The 23,124-nt window shown below is 55.3% G+C and overlaps 1 protein-coding gene across 1 annotated transcript in view; it reads right to left on the bottom strand.

Moving 5' to 3' along the window:
• Positions 1-7,269: 7,269 nt before the first annotated feature.
• The window catches only part of BCAS4 (breast carcinoma amplified sequence 4), a 46,091-nt gene continuing 30,236 nt past the window's right edge, over positions 7,270-23,124 (bottom strand). The window contains exons 4-5 of the mRNA XM_045529262.1: positions 22,583-22,717; positions 7,270-7,747 (exon numbers count right to left, since the gene is read on the bottom strand). Of these exons, the coding sequence (XP_045385218.1) occupies positions 7,631-7,747; positions 22,583-22,717 (252 nt within the window). The 3' untranslated portion in view covers positions 7,270-7,630. The remainder of the gene's footprint in view (positions 7,748-22,582; positions 22,718-23,124) is intronic.

Genomic DNA, 23,124 nt, shown 5'->3' with positions numbered 1-23,124 from the left:
CTAGGCAAAGGCTGAGACAAACTCTTGACAGTCAGGTTTGAAAATAAGGCATTTCTCCCAACAACTGCTGGAAGGTGGGCTTGAAATTAGATCCAAACTTGCACCAAAGGAAGGAAGGTCACCAAAGGTCATTCTTTGTGTCCTCCTACTTCCTACACGCTTGCCCCACTTTAAATAATGACTTGGAACATTCAATATAACATGCACTGGAGCTGAGCTGCAACTTAGGTGGGATTGTGTTTGAAAGGTGAAAGTTGCATATGTATGAGTCAAAATCACCCCCTGAAAATCCTTAAGTCATGATTTCACAGTGCTCCAGTCAAGGTTGCGGGGCTGGGGGACACGGGAAGAAAGGGCCCTAATGATTTCCGGGACAGACGCTCTGGAATACAGGGCAGAATCTTCCACACTATTTAACGAGTTTGGTTGCAACTCATGAGTGTTTTTCAGAATACAATGTATGTGCAACCCCCACCCCCACCCAGGACACCATCTGGCCTTAAGGTGTAAGACCATTTAAACCTAAACTGCTTTTTGCAATAAAAATCCTTATTTTTACTATTATGTACCTTTCTTAATGTTATTACTATGAAGGAAGCACAATGGATACCCTAATAAGCACATTGGGTAGCTTTTGGGAGCTGAAGCAGCAGCTGAAAGTAGAAAGCCTTTTCCAATGTGCTTGACACGGGCGCTGTACTGGCTGCCGTCGAGACTGCAGCGGAATGTGACAGCTGTGTGTGTGCAGTAGCCATCTGCTAGAGTCTAGGAATCAAAAGTAAAGATCCTGCCTTGGAGACGGCGGAGGAGGAGACAGTGGCGTGACTTGCTCGTTGCCGCTCCCTCAGCCAGCAAATCTCCCCCACCCCCAGAAGCTCGAATGACCCTCTCCTCCAAGGAGGGGCCTCCAGGCTAAGGGCTCAATGACACCTTTCTAGGAGGTCATCATTGTTCCTAAAAATGCCCAAAGCTCAGGGCACATCATGAACACACAGCTACTCAACAAGTATCTTCAGGGCATCACTCGCGTAGTTCCTGGGACTAGTTGTAGGGCACTAGAATCTTAAAATATTTGAGTCCTCAAAACAGTCCTGCCCAGTCCTTCCTTTCCCTGCCCCACCCCACGAAATCCTGTAAAGGGAGCATTAGCTCCAGGTTTCAGGTGCTGACGTGAATTCAGGCTCGGAGAATCTAACTTGTCCCAAGATTTAGCTGGCGAAGGGGAAGATGCTGACAAGGACCTGAGTCCACAGCCACTGGTCTTTCCAACCACACCGTGCAGCCTTGGCGTTGAGTAAAGACCAGCCTCATCAGAAAGGCTTCTGCTCTGAACGAAAAGGTGTGAGCCCGTGTCTAAACCAACACATTGCACTTTCCCTGGCTCAGCGTTTCCCAGACTACACCCATTCACACTGCCACCATCCTTTCTGCCACATCTGCCTAACACCTGCTTTATGTTCGCAGTATGTTTCAACTGCCTCTTTTAAATAAAGGAAAACTATATCACTATCAAAAAGGAACGCCAGCATCATTTGCCATTAATGAAGATGACCATGAAAGAAAATACAAAACAATTAAGTTTTTGCTACCTATTGTGTGCTAAGGGCTATAAGGCTGAGGCTTTTCTCTGTTAAAAAGGAAAACCAAAGTGAGGTCAAGGATACACTAGCACCAAAATTGGACTCATCCTTGGCCTAGGAAGGTTGAAAGAAGCAGATGAGCCTTACCTTGGTGTGACTCCTGTTACCTCTTGCTTGCCAGGTGGCCCTGAACTAGGAGTGGCGGCTGGGCTCCAACCCCGGCGTGGCCTGGCCCTGGGTGCCTCTCGGGAAGTCTTTGCTTCCTTTAGCAGTGATTACCCGGCTTGCTTTACCCAACCTCAGGCCCCTTTTATATTATTTAGGACTCCAGCTGGCAGGTAACGGGACATCCAGCTCAGACTGGGCTTGATAAAGGGGACTGGGGCAGCTGGCTGTGCCTGGGGAAGGCAAGCTGCTCGGTGACGTTGGCAAGGACTCAGGTTCTCTGTCTCTCCATCCCGCCACCCACAGAGACACCTTCATCCTAGCCAGGCACCCTGGTATTTGTAGGATGCCCCCCAATTACCTACCCTGGGAGAAGGTTTCCCCTCCTCCAGTGTTGAGCAAGAATCTTGAACTCTGAGCCACTTGGACCATCGGATAGCTGATGGGCTTAGTCCAAAGCTATTGGGTAAGTCACTGAGAGCTAGCATCAGCCCGATGGGCTTAGACCAGACAGGACCCATCTCTGGGGCTGAGGTGGAGTCAGTTCAACCCAACCCAGAACACAGCTCAAACCCAATTCCATGCTCCACTCAGGCGCAAGAAGGACGTTGAGGACGCTACACTCTTCAAATGAAATTTTGTGCCGTATGCGAACCAGACAGAATGTGCAGTTACTCCAGCTGAAAAGAGGTAGCAAATCCTTACGACTCTGCCTGGTGTTCTTCGAAAGCTGTGATTGCTGGCCCTAGCTGTATATTCAAATCACCTAGGCAGCTTTAAAAACGAGTGAGGCTGAGGTCTCTCCTCCGGAGATTCTGATGTAATTGGTCTGGGTTGTGGCCCAGCAGAGTCCAAGACTGAGAAGCACTGTTTTATAGAGATGCACAGTGAACACAGGCCACCAGCGTGAGCCGACCCCTGAATAGCACATCGTAGTGTGTCTGCTCCAGGCTGTGTCCTGCATGACACCACTTATTCTAATCCCCCGTTCAACAAACGCCTGCCCACAGCCTGAGAGAACCACTTGTCTCTATACTCAGAGATGCAACCTGTTTGCCATAAACAACTTCACGTGTGTAAACGAACGTCCTGATGTCTCCTTGATTCACAAGGGGCAACGAGGAGACCATGGCCCTAAACCGATAACCGTTTAATCCTCCCTCTCTGGGTGGAGTCACCATTGCAGCATCAGTAGACCCTTGGGGATGCCAACCAAAGAAAAGCACAAACCTTGTTCTTCAGGGGCTGCTCCTCCTGCTCATCCGCCTGGGGCCTGGCTCCCCCAGAGGAGCAGGACTGATGAACGTCTACACGTCCGTCCGTGTGGGAGTGTCTCCCTAGAAGGCCCAACGAGGAAGGCCTCCCGGTTGAAGAGGCCAACCTTGGGCATTCAGGCTGGCTTGGTTCTTCAGGGGAATGGTATGTTCACCCTGACCAAGCACACGTGTCCCCTGCAGTCCTTCACTTAACTCCTTCCTCAAACCCAGCACCCTAGGCAGCCGCCAAAGCACACTCGGCCGGAGTCCCGGCAATGCTGCCCAGGCAAGCCCCACCCACTGCCTTCCCCTCTCCCCGGCCCAGCTGCTTCCAGACCTGAAATGCATCAAGCTGACGATTACCTGTGAGGATTTTGGTGGTTTTGAATCTGAAGCAAGCACGCGGGACTCACAGAGGAGATCCTGGGATAGCTGCCAGAAGTCAGAACTGCTCTGAACTCTTCCAAACCCACAGATGCTTGTGCTGTTGACCACTAGGCAAAGTGGGGTTTTGCTTTAAGAGGGGGAGGAAGATTCCTGAGTGCCTACAACTGCCTGGGTCAAAAAAACACATCTGCAGGGAGTTAGTAAGCCCTAGCCTCTAACCTTCCTCTCCGAGAACTCCCCTTCTCTTGGTTGGGCTTCTCCAAGAAGGAGAATTTTTATCATGAGTGGATGTTGTATTTTGTCAAATACTTTTTTTCTGTATCTGTTGAGATGATCATGTGGCTTTTGTCCTTTATTAATATGGTGTGGGACATTGATTGGTTTTTCAGATATTAAACCAACCTTGCATTTCTGGGAGAAATCTTGCTTGGTCATGATATATAATCTTTTTATATGATGCTGGATTCAGTTTGCTAATATTTTATTGACTTTGTGTCTGTATTCATGAAAGAGATTGGTCTGTAGCTTTCTTCTGATGTCTGACTTGGTATCGGTCACCCCCAAAAGGAGTGCCTTGGACAGCACACACGTCTGTAGTGGGACCCCACACCCTGCTCCCTAGCTAGACTGCCAGCTGCTTGAATTGCAGTGGCATCCAGCTGCCATCCTCCACCACATGAAGCTGAGGCCCAGATGCATTTCTTCATATACCCCATATCCTTGGAGTAAATTCTCCATGGTCTCGGAGTCTCTGGTTCTAAGGGTCTCAAATGCAAATGCCCACAGGGGCTCAGCAGGTGAAATAAATTAGTGAAGTGATCTGGATACAAGAAAAGCCTGGAGAGCAGGGCCCCAAAATGACTTGGCTTTAGCTCATTGTTGCCTTGCGAGAGTATGAGCCCAGAGTTTTGGTGACAGATTTTCCAGTTTTTTTTAAAAAAAACAAAACAAAACAGGAAATCCAGTTCTTCATGTGCATTGATAATTGCTGACAACTGATTTTAATTGAATTTTTTGAATAGGTAAACAAAATATCAAAAAGAAAAAAATGGAGTGAAAATGCCCCCTCTCACCTCCAAAAGATATCAAATATTTGTTTACCCTTCCAGAGAATTCTAATGCCTTTCTGTTTCACACACAGATGGTAGCATAGCATGTACAGTTTTCTGCATTTGGCTTTCAAAGTTTGGCAATATTTCCACACTAATTCAGAAAGAACTCCTAATCCGTTTTTACAACTTCATAGTACTCCATCATATGGACAAATTTATCAAATTTATCTCTGTTATGGCTTCTGGACTTTGTATGAGTCTCCGATGTTTTTACCTACTTCTTCAATAGATTCTTTTTTTTTTTTTTTGAGACAGTTTTGCTCTGTCACCTGGGCTAGAGTGCCCTGGCATCAGCGTAGCTCACAGCAACCTCAAACTCCTGGGCTCAAGTGATCCTCCCGCCTCAGCCTCCTGAGTAGCTGGGACTACAGGCATGCGCCACCATACCCGGCTAATTTTTTCTGCTTTTAGTAGAGACAAGGTCTCGCTCTTGCTCAGGCTGGTCTCGAACTCGTGACCTCAAGCGATCCTCCCACTTCGGCCTCCCAGAGTGCTAGGATTACACACATGAGCCAGCCCGCCCAGCCAATAGATTTGTTTTATACATTTAGCTCCTTAATCCATTTGGAATTTTTGGAACTGCTCCGGGTGTGCAGAGTGAGGTATGGAGCTCCCTTTACTTTTTCCCAGACGGCCATCCAGTTATCTCAACATGGAAACATTTTAAAACAGTTCAGGACAAACCACACATTTCTGCCAACCAGATATAGCCCGTGGGCCACTGTCTTGAAACCTCTTGCTCTGAAAGGCATGAAATTCACCCCCACTGGGAAAGTGGGAAAGGCGCGTGACTGCAGAGGCTTGTCTTACGAAGATTTGCAGTGACCCTTCTACTGGTGTCCCTGTGCAACGGCCACAAAAAGAAAGATGGCCCTCTCCTAGGCTGCAGTTCCCCGCCATGGGGTTAAGGGCCTGCTAAAGTCGCAGTTAAGGATTTCATTTCCTTGACAAGAGACAAGTTGGACACTTGCTTCAAAGAGGAAGTGCGCTAAGTCACCTGGCACCAAGACAGCACCTCTACAATGCAGCCGCCCAAAGGACTGAGGTCAGGAGTTCCTGGCCGGGCTAGTGTCCTGGTCTTCCTTCTCCCCAGGTGTCACCAACTGTCCCTGGAAGCTCATTATTTGGCATTGCAACCCCCAGGCAATATCAAATGGTCACCTCCGGTTCTTTCGTCACCTGTCCCCCATAGATGTTCTCACGCAACCTCACCCGTCCTCACTGATTGGGGGGAGAAAGATCCAAGGACAGTGAAACCCCAAGGGAGCTGGTTGGACTTTTGGCAGCTCCCACTCTCCGTGACTTGTTCTAACTCTGACGTTGAAGGGCAGCCCCTAAGTTACTTGCTGTTGAGGTCCTTGGATGCCACTGGTCATCCTCTCCCTGCCAAGCCCAGTCACCATAATAACAGCCCCCATTACCAAGTGCCCCTCACCAGACCCTGAGCCCAGCACACACGCAGCTCATCTCGTTTCATCCTCCCAACAACCCAGTAGGCAGATGCTGTCATCGCATCTTATTGGGGAGGCCGGGCTCAGAGAGCGTAAGCAACAAGCCCAGGGTCACACAGCTGAGACGTGCAGGAGAGGATGGTGCCACGCAGGCAGGCTGACGTCAGAGCCTGTGTGCTCTTAGCCACAGTCCTGTGCGTCTCTATTTTAGGACACTTATATTGCTGTGGTTTAATCTCAGGACATTCCCTTCCACCCCTCCCTGGACCCTGGTTCGGGCCCTGGAAGGAGAAAGAAGCCTGGGCGTCTCCAGCAATCAATAGATACTCAGCCTTCCAGAAATTAGTGTCCTCAACTGCTTGTCTAAAAAATTAACTTTCCGTAGAATCTGTGCTCTCCCTGAGCAGACTGGGGCACGGCGAGCGTCTACGCTTCCTTCATTAAAACCAGTCCCAATCGATACAGTGCAGCCATGAGAATTAACGATCCTCAGCTACACACAGCAGCGGGGACACCCCCCACCGGCACGGCCGCGAGCCAGCGGAGGCAGACACGAGGCGGCACGGTGCGTGTGCACACTCCATCCGTCCTTTATTTATACAAGGTGCAGAAACCCGCAACACCACCCGTGCTGTGGGATGCCAGGAGGCTGGGAGCCCAGCGAGGGGCAGGCACTGACCAGACGGGGCCCGAGGGGGTCCCCGGTGCTGACAGCGCCAGTCAGTTGGTTTCTCAGTCTGGGTGAGGGTTAAACAGATGTGTTCGGTTTGTGAAATTCAGTGAAATATACACTTGGGTGCTGCTTTCTGTAACGTAAATTATACTTAAATGGACGTGCATGACTATTACCTCAACAGAAAAGTGCTGACTCTTCCCATAAACAAGGGGTCCACCTATATCTTTGAATTCCAAACACTGTCCTAAAATGGGCACAACCCAACTTTCCTTTGGTTCACTATTTTGGATTTCCCTGAAATTCTAACGTGGATCTGCGGTTCAGTGCGTGTGTGAGTGCGTGCGTGTGTGCGTGTGTGTGTGTGTGTGTGTGTGTGTGTGTCTGTCTGTCTTGGCTCCAAGGCTCTAAGAGGAATTCCAGAAATAGCCATCACAGGTTGAAGCCAAAGTGAGGAATCTGGGGTGTCAGGACAACAGCAGGGACCTCACCTGCGTGAGAAGAAATGAAGCTAAAACACCTTTGAAGGGGTCCTGGTGACCCCACCCACTTTCCTGCTGGGAATCCCAAGGCCAGGACCCTGCCCTGCCCTCAGGCGGGGCCTTATAACAAGCAGGTTCCGCACAAGTGAGGAAACCGTCACTCCCAGTCCTCGTGCCCAGGCCACGGGCGGGCTCTGGACACCTTTATTGGGATGGCCCTCCAGGCCAGGGGCACTGGGGTCTCAGCACACAGCCCACGCCAGCGGCCCTGGACCCCACCCACCACGGAGGAAGAGCCCTTCATGGAGAAGGGACATCCCCACCACCATCAACCACGGTCACACCTGGGCGCCTCTCCCCCGTTGAAACACCAGGCAGGCCGACGGTGGAGGCTGCGCCACACGTGGGTGCCGGCTCTTCTCCAAACGCTGTGGCCCCACATGCGGAAGGGGAGGAAATTCAAAAACAGCAACAATAAAAAGAAAGAAACCGGGGCTGCTCCGTAGCACAGTTTCACTTCCAGCTCACAGTCGCCGCCGGCAGCCAGGGGCTCGATGCCCGGCCTCCCCGTCACCCACGGGAAAATGGTCCTCGGTCCTGTACAACGTGGGCAGCTCGTACATCGGGGGCGCGGACGGTTTCTGGAATGACAAAAACACAGGTGCTCCATCAGCAATTTGGATCCACTTGTTCTATGACCCAAGAATTGCAGTTCTAGTAGTTCATCCTGTGGGAGAGTCACACATGTGACATGTCACCGCCTGTGACAGCCTAAGCCGGCCACCCGAAGGAACCAAAGCATCGATGTCGGGCCCTGTCCACAACGAACAATTCTGCAGGCATTAAAAAGAGCTCGGCAGATCTACCTGTTCTGACGGAGAAGGGCTGAGAGAGCAAGGTGAGGAGGGCACGGACTCGTGACCAAGGGAACCATGTACCCACCCACATGCGTGGGTGACAGACAGCTCTGCAGGGCCACCCAAGAGCCTGGGCGTGGTGGCTGTCACTGGTGATGGAAACTGGTTTTTCTTTCACTGTGAACCCACCTGTGATGCCTGAAGTTCGTGCCATAGGCATGTGCTACTCTATCAAAAATTAAAATCATTTTAAGGAGCGCTTCCTCATTTCTGGTACAGATTTTTGTTGAAGGAAGGCTGGGGAGGGGGGATCTCCCACCAAGCATCCCTCCCCAGGCTGGCTGGCAGGACCCCACGGGTCACTGTGCATCTCCGGAAAAACCAATGTCCCCGAGGACCACCTCAAACAGCGGTTCTCGAACTTGGCCATACATTGGGATCTTCTGGGAGCTTTATGAAATATTTATGCCCGGGCCCCACGCCAGAGTCTGATGTCACTGGTCTGGGGTGTGGCCTGGGCGGCAGGGTGTTTCAGAGCCCCCAGGTGATTCTCACGACTCAAGGCTGACTCAGTGACTGAACTGCTCTGGGGCAAGGAGGGGTCTGCGAGGCCACTGGGCTGCTGCCCTGCATGGGGCCCGCAGATTCAGACAGGCATGTGGGGTCAAGGGGTACACGGGAGGGGACCCTCTCACCACCCTCCCCTTCCCTGCCCCACAGCTCCCTGGACTGTCCCATCTCCTGGCCACCTCTGCCCATTCTGGCCCAGGCTTCAGCTGTAGCCGGAGGTGCCAGGGAAGGATGTGGAGCTCCAACTGTGGGCGGCCACAGCTCCCACTGCCAAGCACCTTCCCTCCCCTGCCCCCACCCCACACTCAACAGCGTGCCCACCAACCCCAATGCAGAGGGGCAGCCAAGGCTCAGGAGGCACCTAGCCCTGAGTCACGCGTCCTCCAAGCACCCATCCACTCAACCGCCATCTCACTGAGCATCTGTGCTGGGCCAGGTCCTGTCCTGGTGCTGAAGACACAGCCTTGAGCAAGACAATGGCCCCAGCCATCATGGGGCACACCATTTAGAGGGGGACACAAACAAACCAACAGAAATAATGCTGCCACGCAATGATAGCTGATGGTGGGAGAGACCTGGGGAACCCAGAAGAGGCCCCAGCTTGTCCTGGAGGGGTCAGGGGGTTTTCTAGAGGCTGAGCCCCCCACTCTGGGGGCTGTGGAGAATGAAGCCCTTGCAGAGGGAAGCAGAGTTGGGAGATGGGGCGAGACAGAGTCCCTGCAATGTCATTCCACTGAGGCTAGAATTACCCAGAGACTGTTCCTGTTCATGAGCCTTGGGATTCTCTTCTTTGCATAAGCCACCGTTGGCCAGGGTTACTGTCACTTGCAACTAAGAGTCCTGCCTAAAATGAATAACAAACCCACAGTGGTGGCGGTTCACAGGTGAGTCAGCAGGTGAGGGCTGGTGTGTGAGGCCCGGATGCTGCCAGGGTGCAGACACCTCGCCCAGGGCTGAGCAGGACCCCACCCAGGAGGCCAGGCTCCAATGGCTGGCACACCGGGATGCCACTTTCACACCCACTTGCTCTTGGATTTGCAGGGCAACCTGCCCGACAAGGGGTCACCCGGAGTCTCAGAGGTCACAGGAGCAAGGAAGTGTGGCGCTGGGGCCCACTCAGGCCTCCAAGCCCAGCCCCAACCCATGGCTCCGCGGGTTTCCCTGGGGACAGAGCAGCAAACCCAAACGCTAAGGGCCTCACCTACAGTTCTCACTCTTGAGGATCTCAGAGGGGACTGCAGAGCACTCCGGCTCCCACCCCTCAACCTCCAGCTGGTAAGAAGAGTCCCCTCCAGGGCTCTGCCAGGTGAGCGAGGACTATCCAACTCTGCGGGCTGTGGCTCCCCACCCCCACCCCGGGCCTGCAGGCAGGAATGTTCTCCGCTCTGGGATAGGATAGGTCAAGACTCAGAAACCTGACACCGCTGGTCCAGGGCTCTGCCACGTGCTCCTCTCCAGCCCCAAGCCCCGCCTGCCATCGTCTGCCTCCGGGACCTCTGGGGCATCAGGCCTGGCTGCTCTCCGGCTCTGCCCACACCCCCCTTCTCCCCACTTCCACCTCGGACACCCGAGTTCCCAAACCCTCAGCCCACGGGCCAGACGCATGTGTGGTCTGCTTCATGATTTTGTAAAAATGGAATTAACTGCAAACACGTAGAAATCAGATTTCCCGTGAAAACCAGACTGCCGGTTCCTCTTGGAAAATGGGATCATCCGGCAGCTCTGGGCCTGCTGTCCCCCGTGGCCCAAGCTGGCTGAGTGGAGGAGCAGTGGCCCCTGAGACCCTTTACCATTCCTGTGACCTGCTGCTTCTGGCAGATGCCCCAGAGCTGGCCCCGCTGCGCTCTGCGCCACCAAGCAGCTCTGTTTCTGACAAAGAACCCAAATGGCTGTTACAGCACGTGACAAGGTGGACCCTCAGGCCCTGCCTGGGCTCAGTCTCTCTTTTGAACCCCCCACTCAGGTCACTGTCTGCCCTAAAGCCAGCCACCTCCTCAGGGTCTTTGCTTGCCCTGGGCCACCCTCCCACACCTGTTTCTAGAATGCTCCATAGCTCCTCTTAAGTCCTAGTCCATCCTTGTGTCTCCCTCTTGGGATGCTCTAATTGCACATCCCTGACTGCTTTCTGCTCGGGCCAGGGTCAGCAACCCTTTTCTATGAAGAGCCAAATAGTAAATACTTTAGGTTTTCCAAGCCAGACAGTCTCTGTCACAACCACTCAACTCTGCCCTTGTAGCACAAAAACAGTCACAGACAATATGCAAACAAAAAGCATGGCTGTGTTCCAATAAAACTTTATTTACAAAAACAGTGGCGGGCAAGACTTGGCCCCCAGACCATGGTTTGCCTCTGAACTAAATCTGTCCTCCCAAATAGAACAGGGCTGACAAATCCTTCCCTGTATCTCCCATACAAGTGTGCACCAAGTGGCAGCTCACCAGACACAGGGTGCCAGATGCAGGGCCAGCCTGCCTCGCGGTTTGTCCTCGGGCCCGAGTGGTGTGTGGTTGGCTGGCCTGGGTCATCACTGCGGGCCTGCTCCGCCCTGGCTCACCCAGAACAGGCAGGAGGCCCAGCATCCTCTGCCCCAAAGGGAGAAACAGGTCACACTGCGGCCGTCCTCATAGCCAAGATCTGAGGTCCCACAGGGTCAGCCCCAGCCCCCACAGCCCCACCAGGGCCTGGGCCAACCCCTGGGAGGCTCAGGCTGACCATGTATAGGAGCTCGGGTGCCAACTGCCTGCCCTCACCCCCCAGGTCACCAGGCACCCCCAGTGCCAGGCACCTTGGGAGAGGCAAATCCCACTGTGAAAACGATGATTACACCTACTATGCACTGGGTTACATTGTCTCTAACCTTCCCAGCACTCCTTTAAGGTAGGGGTTCCTCGTCCTCCCAAGACTTACTTTCCTCCTCTGCAAAATGGGAGAATACCACCAACCTCGATGAGTCTTGCCTGGAGCACATCAGTGATGCTGGAGGTGCTGCAGCCACCTTGGGACTATGAGGACAAAAGCCACATGCTAAGGATGGCAGTGCAGCAGCCAGGAGCAGCTTGGGTCCCTGATTACTTCCCTGAGAAGCCCCACTGACTCAACTGGCCACCTTGAGACTTCTTGTCATATGAGGAAAACACGAACCATACTTGGTTGAACCACATTAGTCAGGTTTCTGTTACGTGGCCAGACACTCTGACTGATACATACTACTGTCATGCTCACTACTCCTCCATTTAATAGTGAGTCACCCTAGGCCGCCCAGAGTAAACAGGCAGAGCCAGGACTCAAGCCTTGGTTGTTCACATGAGTGGAAGGGTCTCCAAAAGCAAGAACCGCTCAACGCAAAAGCAGGCAGACAGGGGAGGAGATAAAAATCTCAAAATCATTCCAGAAAATACAAAAGAATTCCAAATAAGTTTATAATATTCCTTCTTCCAGGAGCTGGGGCTTAACTGCCCCCTCCTCCCTTGCGTGGGGGCTGCACCTAGTGACTTGCTCCCAAGAGCAGAGAACGGAAGGGGGAGTAACTGCACAGGGAGAAACCTGCAGACCTGCCGCAGCCAGGTGGTGACGTTCAGCACGCTCACGGGGACGTCACGCTGAAGTACGCGCCTCGCTGTGATGTGACGAGCAGGGCACCATGGTCTTCCAACCAAAAACCCACGGGTCCAATCTAACCACGCAAAAACATCAGACAAGCCCTAATTAAAGGATATAGGCCAGTCCCAGTGGCTCACACCTGTAATCCCAGTGCTTTGGGAGGCTGAGGCAGGAGGATCACTTGAGGCCAGGAGTTTGAGACCAGCCTGGGGAACACAGCGAGACCCCATCCCTACAAAAAAATTTTAAATTAGCTGGATGGTGGTGGGCACCTGTAGTCCCAGCTACTCAGGAGGCTGAGGCAGGAGGATCACTTGAGTCCAGGAGTTCAAGGCTACAGTGAGCTATGATCGGACCACTGCACTCCAGCATGGACAACAGAGTGAGACCCTATCTCTAAAAAAAAAAAAAAAATTAAAAAGGATATTATTCAAAATATCTAACCGGAATTCCTCAAAACTGCCAAGATCATCACAAACAAGGAAAGTCAGAGAAACTGACATGAACCAGAGGTGGCAAAGGAGACATAATGACTAAACACAATCCGGTATCCTGGATGCAGTCCTGGAACAGAAAAGGACACTGGTGAGATCCGAGTGAACTGCAGCGTTTAGTCCGTGTAACGCCCAGTGTCAGTTCCCCGAGCCGTGACTGCACCGTAAAGCATGACGACAACAGGAGAAACTGGGCGGGGGGCATACGGGGGTTCTCTGAGCTATCACAGCAACATTGCTCTAATTCTAAAATTTAAAAAGTTATTTTAAAAAAAGCAAACAGAAGAAACAGGCCAGTGTAACTCCGCACACCAAGCTGCAGCCTCTCTCAACGCAACCACAGTGGCCGCGTATCAGGCCAGCGCCAGCCCACGACGCTCCCGCAGGTTCACAGCACGTTCGTCCTTACGGCTGCTGAGCAAGGTGATTCTGATCCCATTGTGCAGAAGAGGAAAGTGAGGCTCGGAGAGACACGTGGCCACAATCACCCAGCTTGGAATGGGCGGCACTGGGGCTCAACGCCCGGCCTGCCCGGCTCCCGCACGGAGCCAGGACAAAGGACGTCCCTTCAGCATCTGCTTTCCAACCTTGGGACCCTCAGGAGTTGCGCCTTCCAGACTATTCGGAGATCGCAAGCTGGTGATCTTTGGTCAGCATCTGGCGTGGGGACAGATTACAAACGAGTTGGCTGCCAACACTGGGATGTGAAAATAAATGCTGAGTGCCTGTCTCTCTTGAGAAGCTGAGCTGTCTGGCCACAGTGGGTCGGTTCCTGCAGGCGCCGTGAGCCGGCCCGTCAGACAGGGCCTGTGCTGCCCAGCTGGCCACCGTCCCGCCTGGCGACACCCAGGCCAGTCTCCACAGGGTCGTCGAGGGCGCAGGAGGGAGAAGGCCTCTGCTTCCAGCCCCGGGCCCCAGGGCGTGGGGACTCCTGAGCCAGGGCCACCAGTGAGGCCAGCACCTCTTGCCCTTCCCCTGCCGTGTCCTCCAGTGCTCACAAGAGCCGTGAGACAGGAACTGTGACAACATCCACTCCACAGACGAGAAAGCAGGCCCAGAGGGGACAGGGCCAGGTCGAGTGCCCAGGGTCACAGCTGGTAAGAGGCTGAGTGGGGATTCAACTCGGGCTCTTCTGAGTTCCTGGCACCGGCCCCTGCCATGGCCAGCCCACGAGCCTTCCGCTCTCTGTCCTGGCTCAGGGCTTTCTGTACCTCAGGTCACGCTTGGCTGTCCTGCCTGCAATGTCTGCTCCGGGGCCTCCAGTCTTCCAGAGCGCTCTGGCAGCTGTGAGCAGCCCCTGCGTGTCCGATCCCGCCCGCGGGGTGGGCTGGCCGGACTCAGAGAGCCCGCAGAGCTCGCCCGCCCCTTCCCGTCAGGAGCCTCCTGCCCAGCCCGGCCCCAGCCCCAGCCTCTGCCGGCCCAGTGACCACGAGGCCACGGGGGGCCTAGGGACAGCAGCACAGGGCTGAGGGCTCCCAGAGTGGGCTGCCAGTGCCCAGAGTGACCCTAGCAGCAGGGATAAGCTGGTGCAACCTCATTAAGGTGATGCTGTCCCTAGGCAGCAGCTCTGGAAGGTTCCTGGATGCCCATAGGTTCTGCTTCGAGCTGGAGGAAAAGCGTTAACATGGAAGCCAGCAGAGGAGCCCCCAGAAGATCTGCTGAGACGCTGGCTACCAAATCCAAGCTCACACGCAGGGACAGCTAGATGGGGGAGTTGGTGTCATGGCACCCTAGGGTCACCAGCTCCTGATCCAGTCTGATCTCTCCAACCCTGGCCAGCAGACACTGCTGTCCGTGCCAGGTCCCTTCCTCCCCTGCCCATCCCCCTCGGGGCTCCTGGAGTCCCGACCCCTCCTTCAGTTAATGGTTGGTGCCGGAGTCATCCTCTCCACGCCCGGGCCACTACGCCCCCCTCACTGCCAACCCCATCCCTCGGTCAAAGCAATAATCTTCTACAGGCACAAAGGACATCTCGGAAGATGGCGCGGTCTGTTGCTGGGCCACCACTGTGCCTTAGGGCCAGCACTGCACTCTTCTCCCTTGTCACTCAGGACCCCCGGAAACCCCTGGTCTAGACCCTCCACCCAGGGCCAAGGCCTGGGCCTCCACAGGTGCCAGCCCTCCGTGGCTGCAGAGAGAGCAAGGATGAGGAACAGAGAGCCCGTGCACGCGCCACCACGTGCCACCACGTCTCCCCGACGCCGCAGCCGGTCAGCCCCCCACCGCCGCAGGCTCCGGTCTGCGGGTTTGCTGCTGTGCCCTGCGCCCAGCACAGCACCTGCTGCGAGGGGGGTGCCTGGTCAGCCAGTCAATCCAGGCTCAGTCCTGCAACCTCTCGTCACTCCCCATCCCTAAGCAACTTCGTCCAGCCTCACAGTGAGACCCTGGTGGCTCCAGCCCTGACCTCCACGCCCAGGTCTCCAACTGCCACCCACCTCCCCAGCAAGGCCCGTCGGTTCTACCTGCAAACGCATCCAGACAGACTCTCAATTCACACAGCAACCTGCACGATCCCCAGGGAACTGTGCCGAGCGAAACAAGCCAGTCCCCTAAGGTTACCGACCATGTGATTCCATCCACAGAACAGCGTTCAAACGGCACAATGTTAGAAACGGAGGACGGAGCACCCAGGGCTGGGCAAGCGGTGGGGGCAGGAAAGCTGAGGTGGTTATAAAGGCAACACAAGAGGTCCTCGTGGCACTGGGACCTCGCAGTCTCCTGGCTGTGGTGGTGGCTATGAGCCTGAATAAAGTTGTGTGGGATGGGTACGATCTTGGCCAGGTGTGGTGGCTGACACCTGTAACCCCAGCACTTTGGGAGGCCGAGGCGGGAGGACTGCTGGAGCCCAGGAGTTGGAGGCTGCAGTGAGCTATGATGATGCCACTGCCCTCCTGTCTCAAAAAAAAAAAAAGCATACAGCAGGATGTGCGTCAGTTACACGCAAACACTACACCATTAATATCAGGGACTTAACCATCCATGGATTTTGGTGTCTACAAGGGGTCCTAGAACCAGTCCCCAAGGATACCAGGGACAAATGTATTAACGTGAATGAATGAATGAAGGTGGCGGAGTGAAGAGGTGGCAGGGAAGGAGCTAAGCCTGGCCCCAGGCTGGAGTCTTACATGTGGCAGCTCCTAGAGTGGCCAAGGACGCATAACAAGGGAGCTTAGGGGAGGAGAGGGGCAGCCTCCAGATGGCAACACGGGGCATGGCCTCCCATCTCAGGAGCCCAAGGGACAGAGAGAAAGATAACAATACCCTGCAGGCCGAGCTGAGCCGCCCACCCTCACCCCTACCACCGACACTCTTCAAAGAACCAGAAATGGGGGACCTGGGTGGGGGTTAACTCCCTGTGGGGGCCCAGAGGTCAAGCCTTATGAGCCTCCTGCCACCTGCCCACTCCCTCCAGGTGGCTCAGGCTGCTGGGAATGAGGGTGGAGTGGAGACAGGGGTCACAGAGGACCTCGGATTTGCACTTTGACATTCCCTCCAACACCCCAACAGAGCAGCCAGCATTGAGAACAGGGTCCCTTCATCTAGCACAGCAAACTGTGTCCCATTTCCAAATCTCCCTGATGGGAGGGACCCCCCCCCCCTTCTAGCTGTGTGATGTTGGCCAAGTTACTAACCTCTCTGTGCCTCCGTTTTCTCCTCTGGAAATCAGGGCTAGTGATAGTTCTGCCGCATAGTGTGTTATGCCCACATAACCACAAAGTGCTTAGAAAACGGCGTTCAATGAATTACTACCTAATTTCATTATAATTACGGCCTCTGAATTCATATTCTTTTTTAATGCCGTCATTAGCTTGTGAACAGCCCAAGTGTACGATTTTATAATGTTGCATTTTTAATTTCAAAACATGAACATTTAAGCTAAATCATAATGGTGAGAGCCAGTTCTGGTGCTGCTTCAATTTTTAATTCACAAGGAGCCTCAAAAATTGTAAGTGCCAGGACATCTCCCCGCCACGGAGAGACATGGCTCAGCCGTCAGTCAGGGGGCCTGGCTCACAGCAGTTGCTTGATAAACGCCTGCTGGCCAGACAGCGAGAGGTCTCAGGAGCCACACACCCGGCAGCCCCCGGCCTGCGATTTCCCATTTCTCTCAAAGCACCGACTGACCCATTGCTGTTACCAGAGCCCCTCCTCCCCACCCCCCCAAAGCTGAGGGGGCGCTGCCCAAGGCCTCCAGAGCCAGGTCCCTGCCAGCAAAGAGCTTCAGACACAGGAGGGGCCGAGGAGGCCAGAAGACTGAGATCCCCAAGCCTGGTCACAGCTCCTTGTGATGTCCGGCCCTGAAACAGCCACTCCCTGCTCTGGCTTCTCACTTCATTTAAACACCAGCAACTCCCCTCTCCAGCTGAGGCTCCCAGGTTAATTATTAGGACTCTCCAAGTAACGGGAACTTTGGCCTTGACTTTGGGGCTGGCAGCATGTCACGGTGCGATGGTATTGGCCAGAACAGGCACCTGGACGGATTTACTGCCTGTTTAGACATGGTTTATTTTCCCAGCAGAAAGCTGACCACGCACAGAGCAAGTTCAAGTGCTTCCCAGACTCCTTGAGCATCAAAGGGATCGGTGCTTCTCCAGACACGGTAACCAGAGCTGCGGGCGTTGGGCTGGTCTGCGCCGACAAAGGGGCCACCTCTGCTCGTCACTTGACTCCGGAACCCGCCGCCCACCCAGCCCAACCTCGCCTGTGGCACCTGCGACCCGGCAGCCTGTCCCGGGCTGGGCTGCACACACCACGCTGGTGCCACACATCGGGCCGTGCTGGTCCCTCCACGGTCCTTTCCTGGCCTCCTCCCGGCTTCCCTGACCTCTTTTCTCTCAGGCACAGAAGTCAGAAGTGAGCGGCCCACCCCGTACTTCTCTGCCCGGAGCTCCAGCCTGTGAGTTTGACGTTCCAGGAAGACCTTGAGCCCAAGCAGGGACCCAGCTTCATCGTTTCCTCTTCCTCGGGTGCCAAACTCCAACAGCTCCCACGTACCAAGTGCTCATTACATGGTAAGTAAGAGGGTCCCGTGGGGCCCTCCCGGGGGCACACTTATGTCCTGACGCAGACCCCAGGGTTCAGAGAGGGGCAGCGGGTGCTGGGTGCGACCCTCAGGTGCTCACATCTTTCCACACAGTGTTTAACAGTTAGGGAAATGAACCGCCGACTCTCAGACACTGGAAGATTCATATAAAGCTCCAGACATCCAGCTTTCTCCCCCAAATAGGAAACTCTGGCCCCGCACGTGGCGCCCATTTCTGCAGGGCTGGTGCCAAGCAGCCTGTGCCCCTTCAGACGAGGCACGCGCCCTGCCCTGACCGCAGCCCACGGCTCTCCCCACCGCCTCCCGCCGCTCTGTCACCCTGTGGGAGCTGCTGGGGTCGGAGCGAGTCAGACCCCACCCCCTGCCGCCCCCGCTCTGCCCTACCCCAAAGCCACCCTCTCGCCTTCAGCTCCTCGGACCGTGGTCACGGCCTCCCCGGGCCCCCGCTGGCCCTGGCGGGGTCGGGGCGAACAGGCGGCAGGCAGGCCCCAGGCCAGGCCAGGCCACCGCCCGCCCGGGCAGCTCGCTGTGTGCGCGAGGCAGGACCTGGCCCCACCGGTTTCCCCGTCAGCCGAAGAGCCTTCCTTGGAAAGCATCACATTCTTCTCCCTCGGAAAAATTAATCAAAATGACACCTCGTGAACAAGATGTTTTGGCTCGGCAGAAAACAAACAGTGCTTTACAGCAAATTAGCGAGGCTGCTCCGCGCCTCTGGGCACATGCGCCAAGGGGAGGGCTGGCCTGGCACAGGCAGCAGGACACCCGCCCAGGCCAAGGGGACACCTGCCGTGGCCTCCTGAGCACTTCTGAGGCCCACAGGGCTCCAGCCCTTTTCACACCTTCGCTTCCGCACCGCCTGAACCTCCCCCAGATGTGAGGGGCCCTCGCGTGCAGGCGCTGGGCCGACCACCCCTCCCCAGGGCCTCTCTGGGACCCGGCCGCTCTTCTGGAAGACGTGAGTCCTGCTCCTGCAGCCACTTGTCTCTCCTCTCGTTGGCCAAGGGCCCGAGACCTGGCAAGGAGAGAATTCCAGAGAGCTCAGGGCACAGCAGGAGACGTTTCCAGGACAGGAAACACTCTGAGCAGCTGAACCCTGCAGGCTGGAGGGCACCCCGTGCCCTGCTCAGCTCTCGTTCAAGTCGCAACAAGACGTCATGACCCTGAGCAGCAGCCTGAGCTCAGGGTCGAGGGCAAGCCCCGGCAACTCGCCACGCGAAGCCCTGCTGCAAACCCTCCCAAGGCTCCCCCTGCCCTGGAACAGTGTGAAACTCCTGTGCGTGGCCTTGAGGCCCTGCAGTCTGGGCCCTGCCACCTCCCTGCTCTCTGCTCCCTCCACTCTCCGCAGGGCCAGCCACGCTTGTGCCACGCTCACGCCACACTCAGCACTGCAGGGCCCTTCCCTCCTGCTGCCGGGGCAGCCCCTCTCTAACTGCAAACCCACACTTCCTCCCCAGCCCGCCCTCGGCCCCTCCTCAGAGGCCATCGTTGGCTCCCTCAGACGAGGTCAGGCCAGCCCTACTTTAGAAACGGCTGTGTACCGAGTATTCTTAGAATTTGGTCGTTGTCTGTATTCTCTCACCAGACACAAGCCCCCTGAGGGAAGAGATCACAGCTCTCTGCAAGGGAATATGCCACAGGGGTAAGGATGCAGGTTCATGCCCTGATGCCCAGCTGGGTGGCCTTGCGCAGGTTACTTAACCTCTCTGTGTCTCAGTTTCCTCACCTGTAACAGGCGGATAAAAATAGCACCTCTCTCATGGGACGTCACAAGGACTGATGAGTTGAGAACAGTGCCTGGCACAGCAGGGCTGGCTCTGTGCCGGCCACCCCGTGACAATCGCTCACCCCTGAGCGCTGAGTCTGTCCTGGGCCACTCCATTGCTCACAAGCAAGCTGGATTTCCAGACCCGCCGATGCACTTAAAGCCCACACTCAGAACCCTCCTCCTGAGACTTCTGGAGTCTTTCTCCTCTGCCTCGGTTCAGCCCTTATCATTTTGTATCAAATCCAAACAGTTTCCCTGCAAGCAAAGCCTCTCATGACCTTGCCCATGTCAGCGGACTGACTGTCAGGCCCTCTGAGGATTTGAGAGGCTAAGCGAAGAAATCCCAGCTTTGGAGGAATCTAGAAGGAAGAAACCAAGCACTGTCTGGGTACCCTATGAGGGCCTCCCCTCCCCCAGAAAGCTAGTTCAGAGGTCGGACTGTGCCCAGAACCGCATGAGCTCTGGGCCCAGACATCACAAGTTCGAATCCTGGCTCCACTGCTCACTGTGTGGGCAAGCAGTTCAACCCCACAGTGACTCAGTTCCCTCAGCTGTAAACCGGGAACAAAGATCAGACCTGCTTCACAGGGTAGGCAGTGAGGTACCTGCAGAGACAGCCCTGACACCAGCCATGACAACTGTTATTCTAGAAGAGGCCCCAGCTTGCACCCTGGGTGCAGTCACAACCATGGAAGCCTTCGGGTCTGCACACGCGTGTGCATGTACTCGGCTGCACCGCTCCCCAGACAAAGCCCTCGTGGGGCCAAGATCAACACGCCGGGGTTGCTGAATGACTCACCACCCCTGGCTGGGACGCACTTCCTGGAACAAGTCACCACAGGTAGCTGGGGGGCCTCTCCATGGCTCAGCACGGCCAAGAGTCTGGTGGAGATGGGAGGGTGCAGGTCCCAGCATGCCCAGCCACACCTGGGGAGATGCCACATCCCTGCAGCAGGAGTGGCAGGGGGACCCCAGTTTTGGAATCCCACAGGCCTGGGTTCCAAACCCAGCAATGACCTCAGACAGGTGACTCTCCTTCTCCAAGCCTGTCTCTGCCTCTGTAAACGAGAACACTAGAGCCAACCTCATGGGGACAACTGTGCAGATTACAGAACAGTATCAAGTGCAGACCAAGGCCCAGCAGGACCCACTGCTAGGATACTTGCTGCAGGCCACAGGTAGCCAAGGTCCTCTGTCCTTTTTCCCCCTAAAGTGCTTCTAAAGTCCCTATCACTAGGAATGGTCGCCGTAACTTGAGAGAGAGGAGGACAAAGGATGCAGCTTGTGATTTCATTGTCATTGGCAGGCAAAGAGATTGAGTTTGTCTGGAGAAGGGCAATCCCAGAGGGCTTCTCACAGGAGGTGGCATTAACTTGGGCTCTGAAGGATCAGTAGGAGTTCCTAGAGCATGAGACCTGTGAGACTCCTGTCCAGCTGTCACTGGGCTTGGGTAAGTCACTCACCTGGAGGTGGGCAGGTGAGCAGCACCTGCCTCAGCCAGGTGTAAGACAGAGGGAGCCGTGGGGCCAGGGGCCTGTGACCGGAGAGCAAATGCCCAATCAGGCGTCCCAAGTCACACCGTTTAAATAGGTTTCCTGGCCAAATAGAGTGAGTTTACATGGGCCAGATTCTGCCCACAGGCAGAGCTCCTGAGACTTTCTGAATTCCCATTTCCTTACCTGTCACACGGGGACACCCCGCACACAAGATGACTTGGAAAGGTAACCGAATCAGTGCACGCAAAGTACCTAACATAGACCTGCAACGTTGTGGTAAATAAAGTGGAGACGGACAGGTGGGGGACAGGCAGGAGGAACAGCAGGGACAGGGGAGCAGATGGGGGACCCCAGGCAGAGCCCAGGGAGCAGTGGGAGGCAGCAGGGCTGGGACAGGACGGGACGGGGCAAGGTAGGACAAGCACCTTTCCCGTTGAGGGCGAGCCCCACAGACAAAGCACTGCAGGCTGTTTGGCCCCAGACAAGCCCCTTTCCCCCTGAGCCTCAGTCTCCTTGTCTATAAAATGGGGGTGATGATAAAAGTGCCTTCCTCAAAAGGCCGCTGTGTGATTCAGTGCCACATAAAACAGCACATAAAGCGCCTACAACAGACCTGACATAAACCGTTATTATAATCATCAAATACCGCTCAGGGCAGGCTTTCCCAAACTCGGCACTACCGACATCGGGACTGGCTAACTCTCTGTTGTGAGGGGCTGTCCAGTAATTGCAGGGTGGCCTCTACCCACAAGATGGCCTCTCCCCACCCCAGTTGGGAGAATTAAAATGTCTCCAGACATTGGCAGATGTCCCCTGGACCTGGGGATCAGCAGGTGATAAGTTGGAAAGATGAACGTGTCTTAAACACTGAAGGTCTCTGTCGCAGAATCTGGCCTCAGTTTTCTCATCCAAAAAAGAGACACATGAGACAGGTGCCGTGGCTCGTACCTGTAGTCCCAGCTACTCGAGAGGCTGAGGCGGGAGGCTCACTTGAGCCTAGAAGTCTGAGACCAACCTGGGCAACATAGCGAAACCCCATCTCTAAAAAAATTTTTTTTTATAAAAGTAATTTTTTAAATAATTTTTTAAAAAGGGACACATGATCCTTCGTTCCTTGTGGGATCATGGAAAGGATCCCAGGATGGCAGAGGAGAAGTGGAAGGGAAAGGCCTCTCCAGGCCACAAAGGGCAACACGCAAGCTGGGCGCCCATCCACCCTCCCAGCTCCTCTGGTCAGCTGGAGGCTGCCGCGTGCCTCAGGCAGGGGGACCTGGCCGGAATTCTGGGTGTCGTCGAGCATCGTCCCTAAGTGTGCAAAGGCAGGGCAGGAGGGCAAGGGCTGTCTCTGCTCACTACAGTAACCCCAGATGGACTACAGCACTCAGCAAACAGTAGGCACCCAATAAATGACGGGTGAGGGCATGAGCAGTCACGGCACAGAAGCTGGGAGCGCAGGGCAAGACCAGGGGGACGCAGGAGGGAGGGAAGGGCTCGGGCACCCCGGCCACCTGGCCCGACAGACCATTTCCCGTCTGCAGGAGTGAAGTGTGCCCTTTGAACTCCCGTTTCCGCAGCGATTTTCCCCACTCTGGGGTCTGGGAGGAAACGGGGAGAGGCCCTCCCTCCCTCACGCCAGGGCAGGATACTCACGTTCCCGAGGGAGGGGCACGCGGCGGCGCCCAGCCACCTCCGCAGGGCCCGCGGGAAGGCCCCGTGGTCCCACTCGGCCCGAAGCACGTCGGCTTCCAGGAAGGCAACGTGGCGCCCCACCATCCTGACGAAGGCCTGGGGGAGAGACGGAGAGGACGTGATGCCACATCTGCGAGGCTGGAGCACGGTCCTGGCCACGCTCCCTTGGCCGGCAGGGACGCCCAGCCCTTAATCACTGTGACCAACCTTCCTCCAACCGGGCTCCCCGAGGGGCCTGGCAGGGCCTGCGTGGTGGGAGAGGCCTGGCAATAACAGTCACAGCCCCCTTCTGTGTCCCCTCACATTCTCCTTAGCGACCCTATATTTAGCCTCCATTTTACAGAGAAAGGAAACTGAGGCTCAGGGAGGTTAGGTCACCTCCCCAAAGTCACACAGCCAGGAAGTAGCAGAGGGGAGCCTCAGGGCACATTCGTCAAATTTCAAAGCCTTTTTTGTTGCAAATGGATTCTTAAGAAATTGCCAAATGCTCACTTCAATGGTTG

This window comes from Lemur catta, chromosome 17 (assembly GCF_020740605.2).
Source record: "Lemur catta isolate mLemCat1 chromosome 17, mLemCat1.pri, whole genome shotgun sequence".
Lineage (NCBI taxonomy): Eukaryota > Metazoa > Chordata > Mammalia > Primates > Lemuridae > Lemur > Lemur catta.
The sequence above is the reverse complement of the archived record's forward strand: the minus strand, read 5'-3'. Positions and strand labels throughout refer to the sequence as shown.